The sequence below is a fragment of the Poecilia latipinna genome, unplaced genomic scaffold (genome assembly GCF_001443285.1).
Source record: "Poecilia latipinna isolate Pla-1442-1.1 unplaced genomic scaffold, P_latipinna-1.0 Scaffold642, whole genome shotgun sequence".
In the NCBI taxonomy this organism is placed as follows: domain Eukaryota; kingdom Metazoa; phylum Chordata; class Actinopteri; order Cyprinodontiformes; family Poeciliidae; genus Poecilia; species Poecilia latipinna.
In genome coordinates, this window is record NW_015113258.1 from 259,052 (window position 1) to 265,051 (window position 6,000).

Sequence of the window (6,000 nt, forward strand, 5' to 3'; positions counted from 1 at the left end):
TTTTTGGGTCAAACTATGAACAGACACCCTGAGATTTAATTTAAGATGTTTTGTAGACAGATGTCATTATGTTGTACTTCATCATTTATACACAAATATACTTTAATTTATTGTCTGAGCTTTGACTTCAGTGTTGATTGGTGTTATTTCAAATATATGTGTATGTTTTTAAGTTGTGACGTGTTTTGGAATAGTCGTATGCTGTTATCTCACGATTCTTTCCTTTTTCTGTATTATTGCATGATCTGCGCATCATGGCCTGCTAAGCCTCCTGTGTGAATGAATGACCATAGTACGAAAACACAAAAATGAACTTTCTCATTTATAATTTGATTTGTTAATAAAACTGTTTACATGTTTGTGTTAAAAATCATTTGGCCTTGAAGTTGAATTAGTCGAGCTGAATCTTAAAATGGACATATGTTGGAATGCTTAGACTTTCTTGCATTTTGTCACACCACAATGACAAATGTCTCAATCATTTTATTGAGCTTTATAAGTAAAAATGATGCATGGTTTTCCAATATAAAAAAAAACAACTAAATTATAAATTGTAAACAGACACGTTAAGGTAAGGTGAGCGCTTCCAATGATGCATTACTAAGCGCAGGATTTAATACTAACAATATAAATTTAAAGTAGCTCACAAAAAGAAACATTTATATCACCAAAGATAATCCATGGGGCAGTTATTAAAATGCAAAAAAATATTTATTTTAGTAATTATTGGTCACATTTACAAAAATATGTATGCACTCATTATAGTGTTCAACCATTATTTATGAACTACATAATGCTGCAGTGGCTTTCTCGACATAATGCTCGGTGCTTTGACGGTGCAGCCTGCCAACCTGAGGAGTTGTGACCCAGAAAAGTTGGAAAAAAAAACCACTGAGCTGATTTACACATTAACAGGTGTGAAACATTGTTCCCAGAAACTTTCTGCAGATGTCGTCGAACATCTTCCTCGTATAAAACCGCTCCTCTTTGTAAGCTGCCAGAGACTTTGTTGTTATTTAGTGTAGAGAGGTGGGAAAGGCAGCTCCTCTGTGGGTTGCAGCCTTGGAAAAACAAAAGGAGACATGATTTATGGGCTACACAGACAAAGCCAAATGATTTTTGTCTGTTGGGTGGAATTAAATGATTGTTCACAACAAGAAAGCTATATGCTAGATAAGAGCTGTGTGAAAGTAAAATGCAAGCGGTGTCAACCCTTGGGGGTCTGACATAGGAAAAAAAAAACATTTTCACCAGTTGTCAGGGCTCCAGAGAGTGTCTAGGGCCTCCATGATGTGGAAGGTGTAGACATGGCGAGAGTCTTCAGAAGTGTTTTCAGCACTTCTGTGCACCACTTCCCCGTGAATCAGAACCACACCACCTGAACAGATACGGAGACGGATGAGAAAAAAAAAATCTATTATTTCCAGGTGAACCATGTAAAGGCCTCAATCCATTTGGAGATAGTCTTCCAGAGATACACATGAAAATTGGCCAATCTATGCAGATATTAGCAAAATCTTATTTTAGGCACAAGGTGTAAACAGTAAGTATTTTGACACTTTAACCAATCAGACCCCTTTCCTTCTGTACATCTTTATGTCATCCGAACACGGTTTCTTTGCCTCGGTCACCTTTTTTAACAGGCACAGCTACAAACTTGTCCTCATCATAAGTTGGCTCTCTTCCGATGAAGTCTGTCAGCGGGAAGGAGCCTTTCGGGGTGCGCACCATTCGACGGGAAATACCGCCTAAGAAAATAAAGCGGTGACGTGAGAGATTCACATAAAGCCAAATGCACCAACAGACAAATTGTCCAGTGTTGTACTCACTGCTCTGTGATCCCGGTATGAACCACAAGCAGCCATTGTTGACAGTCGCATCCTCCAGGGCGATCCACAGTCCCATAACTCTGCCCAGGGGCTCCGTGTACAGAAACGTGGCGTCCTGGTGCGACGTCACTGTGCAACACACAACAATCGACTGCAGACTTTAAAGTTGCAATTCATCATGTCACGAGGAATCATGGTAACTCCCCACTACCACTGAGTGCAAAAGGTAATGATCAGATTTCTGTGTTATGACTGATTTACAGCATACCGTCACAGTGAAACACAGTGTGGTAACAGGCTAACGGCAATTAGTTTGGCTGATTTAAATTTTCACATTCAATATTTATCCAGTTTTCTCAAGAGGATGCACATTAAATACCTAGAATGAAGAACAGGATAGAGAGAAACTTTGGATGCATCAGATTATCATATTTGCATCATTTTACAGCATACGGATGATTTACCTTTAATAACATCATTTCATCTTTTTCAATGCCACACACTGCTTTCTCCTATTTTTAATTTAGGCAAAACCTGATCATTCAGGCTACGTAGGCCATTAAAACAGTTAAAACAACAACTATGAAGATATGACATTATTAAGTTTGCATAATATTTTTTCTGATTTGGCCAGAGCTTGTGCTCTGGAACATCCTTGAGCCAGTATGATCATTTATTGAACAATTTTAAATTATAATATATGTATTGTCTTCCCTTCTCTGGTGATAAATGAAGAAATAAAAGCTTTCTTACCTTCGCCACCAATTCCTGGTTGCTAGAATTGATACAACAGTGAATGATTTCTCAATGTAGTCGTGCATTATTTAGTGTGTAACGCTCTCAGACAGACACATCCCTTACCTTAAAAATGTACATACTCTGCAGTATCACAGGATTAACCAGGCCCAGTTTCTTGGCTATCCCCTAAAAGTACATTTCATTTAAATGCTGATTATTCTTTGACCTTTCACCCCATTCTCTGATTTTGTATCACAGCTAACTCACCTGAACTTTGGGTGAATGTGTAACTTTCTTGTACAAAGCTTCATACGCATGTAGGGCTAAGAGGAAAAAGTGTCTGTCATTGTGTCAACAAAGGGGGTTTTATTTACTTTGTTTTTGGACATGAATGAATAAATCGGGATTTCTTACCATGCCCAACTTTATTTAGAGACTGCTGCTTTGGAACGATGAATTCCCCTGGGGGACAAGACACGCTCCGGTTCGTTTGGCTTTTCATTACTTGTTAAATATTTGACAGGACAAGATAGGGTTTCACAAGAGCTCACCTTTGTCGTCAAAAACACCCTTCTCAAAGAAAAAACGGATCTTATCTCCACTCGTGATGAAATAATCCGCATTCCCCTGCAGGACGAAATATTAACAGCAGTCAACTGATGAGTCTGGGGTGAAAGGCGCTCTGTCTCTAAACGCACTGCTGACAAAAGAGTTTGGCATTAATCTGGCAGAAGGAAATTTGGGGTAAAGGTATATATATCTGTGCCTTGCAAAATATGTTCACAGTCAGTTATGCCATAACCACAGATGTTTGCATGTTTTATTGGTATTTTGTACAACAGATCACCATGAAGTTGTGTGTAATTATGAAATAAAGGGGAAAAAAAGTATTTCTTAATATAAAAATATTTTAAAAAGAGGTGTAGCAAAGATATATACTAAGTCATTATTTAACTTTTGCTGCAAGTATTCATGATTCTGCTTTTTTTTCCCCCCCAATGTTCTTGATTCCCAAAAAAATATGTAAAAGTTCATGACCGTAATGTGATGTAGCTGCTTTTGCCAGACACTAACCGTGACGGGACTTTCTGCAGCCCTACCTGCATCTTTTACGCCGAGATGCGGCGGAAAGCGTGCGAGAAAGGAGAATCGGGTTGAATGAGCTGTCGAAAGCTGCCAGAGTTTCGGCGTGCGCTGATGTGTTTCTGACTAAGTCACCTGCTTTTTCAGCTGCTCGTCGTGGTAGGTGGAGAAAGTGGTCCGGCAGTGGTTGGGGACGTCCATCCGGTCCACGATCTCAGCCATTCTCTGCTTCAGCTCATCGCACTCCTGAGGGGTGAGCAGCCCGTCCAGAACCACATATCCATCCTGCTTGTACTAAACACACACACACACACACACACACACACACACACACACACACACACACACACACAGAGGTGTGGAGGTAAAGCTTTGCAGCTGACATTTGATTTTTTTTAACAGTCAAATCTTCTGCATTTGCACAATAAATATTTTATATAAGAATACATTTTCTTGATTGAAAAATTATTCCAATTCTGATTATGCAATAAGAAAAATGGTGAAATTAGTGAAAGCACAAGATGTTTCCACTTGACTAAAGTTTTTTAGCTGCTTTATATCACTACCACAACGTTTTTCCAGATTACAGCATCTTCTAAAGGTTACCAACCACATTGGTTAATTATTTATTTTAGATTTTTTTTTTTTTTTTTTTTTTTTTGTTAGTTTAAAACTTAATTTAAGTTTGTTTGAATCCAGCTGCAGTGGCGAAACCGTAACTGATTCAGCATCAACGTGAAAACTTGAAGCGATTTTTAGTTGCGTTATGTAACTGTGCCATCTGGGTCGAGGAATGCTATTTTTAAGACATCGGTCGCCTAATGTTGGTGATTAAACTGAATTTTGACTCATCTGTTGCTCTAATCACAGTTTCTCCACATGCTGCTCCCACAAGCGGCCTCTTGTGGGTGCAGCATTCTTACGTAATGATCCCAAACATTTGCACTTTTTCACGTTTTCGCGCAGTACGATCCTGGCAGAAGGCATCAGCGCACGTTCATTAGAGTATTTCAGAAAAAGTTGTAGCTTTAGCAGTTTTGTTTTATTTAAGTTGGTATTTTTAAATGAATGTGTATGGTAAAAAAAAAAAAAATCCTCACCTTTTGCACGTCTTGATCTGTCATAAAATCCATTATGATCTACTGGGAAGCGATCCCGCCGAAGGCAAAGCCACCGTGTGTGCCACCTTTATCATCCGGGTAACCTGCAGTCTGAACACATGAGCTGTCAAAACCAATTTAAATGCAACAGTAGTGTAATAGGATTTTGTACTTTTAACTCTTTCCTTGCAACACAAGGCGACCAGCAGCTTGAGCGTTCTGTCGGTGTAGTGGCACAGTCTGGCCTCTGGGTGTCACTAACGTGACACAAAGCATACATAATAAAATCTAAATCTCTCTGGCGATACGTTTTTTTTTTTAACATATTCATTTTACACTCTTAGAGTGATTATGCATATTTCCTTCTATGTTCAACAGAGCCATACAATTTTTAAAAACAAAAGTGGAAAACACGCCTGATAATTGTTAAAAAAATAACAACTTCATCAATCCTGTATGAGAGACACTCTTAAAAAACATAACATTGTACATAAAATTAGTCTGAATTGTCAGAAAATGTTTTTTGTTTTTTTCCCCAAAGTTCCCAGACCTAAATCCTACGTCAAATAATAAATAATAAAAAATTTGATCAGAAGTGCACCACATTCACCTTGCAGTCTCTGGAAAATCTATATGCTGTGGAAAAGGGAATCATTAAAGACCATTCTCTGTTTTTACCAAAATATTTTAGATCACATGAGACTAGATAAGAAATGTATTTGTCCATTTTGTACATATACATGCCTCAATGAGAGGGACAGAATGTGCTACAAATGTTTTCCTGCTCAAAAAATGATCAACTTTAGCTACAGCTTTCCCGTCCCTTTTAGAGCATCAACATGAAACTATCTCATAATAAGACAAGGAGGGCAAGCTAAAATATTATTTGTTTTTATTCTTAAGAACTTTATGTTGTAACCTTGGATGTGCTCCTATCCCCTCATCCTTACTGGAAGTGTGTAAGAATAACGTCTCAGCAAATTTTAACTTCTCCTTGAAACTGGAACAAGCCCAGATGACGAATTAATAGTCAAACACAGGAAATAGTGTTAACTGTTCATTTTATTATCATGTGTACAAAAGTAGGATCTGAACATTCGCCGTTACAGACACTTAAAAAGCCAAGTGTTTCATTCACTTGGCAAAAGCTGTCGTCATAAAGGCATTGTCACGTATGATCCAGACAAAAATGTGTCCATTCAGCTTGCAGTTTATATTCAAAGAGACGGTTTTCGAAGGGTTAATTATGT

General features: G+C 38.1%; 1 protein-coding gene across 2 annotated transcripts; it reads right to left on the minus strand.

Moving 5' to 3' along the window:
- Positions 1-468: 468 nt before the first annotated feature.
- Positions 469-4,920, minus strand: phyhd1 (phytanoyl-CoA dioxygenase domain containing 1). Of its 2 annotated transcripts, XM_015043620.1 has the most exons (12): positions 4,751-4,920; positions 3,786-3,944; positions 3,668-3,673; positions 3,119-3,194; positions 2,982-3,029; positions 2,835-2,890; positions 2,691-2,753; positions 2,583-2,604; positions 1,830-1,958; positions 1,632-1,748; positions 1,252-1,378; positions 469-1,061 (listed from the first exon to the last, which is right to left on the minus strand). In XM_015043620.1, exons 1-12 carry the CDS (start codon positions 4,781-4,783, stop codon positions 1,013-1,015), a joined length of 885 nt encoding a protein of 294 aa, XP_014899106.1. In that variant the 5' UTR covers positions 4,784-4,920; the 3' UTR covers positions 469-1,012. The 2 variants fall into 2 exon arrangements, with proteins under 2 accessions (XP_014899106.1, XP_014899107.1); XM_015043621.1 differs by lacking the exon at positions 3,668-3,673 and having other exon boundaries at positions 4,751-4,913.
- Between the last annotated feature and the right edge of the window lie 1,080 nt (positions 4,921-6,000).

Coding starts and splice junctions, on each gene's coding strand:
- phyhd1 (XM_015043620.1), bottom strand. CDS start 4,783: ATGGATTTTATGACAGATCAAGACGTGCAAAAG. Junction 3,030..3,118: donor GGGTGTTTTTGACGACAAAG/GTGAGCTCTTGT, acceptor CTTGTCCCCCAG/GGGAATTCATCGTTCCAAAG. Junction 1,959..2,582: donor ACCAGGAATTGGTGGCGAAG/GTAAGAAAGCTT, acceptor TGTGTTGCACAG/TGACGTCGCACCAGGACGCC.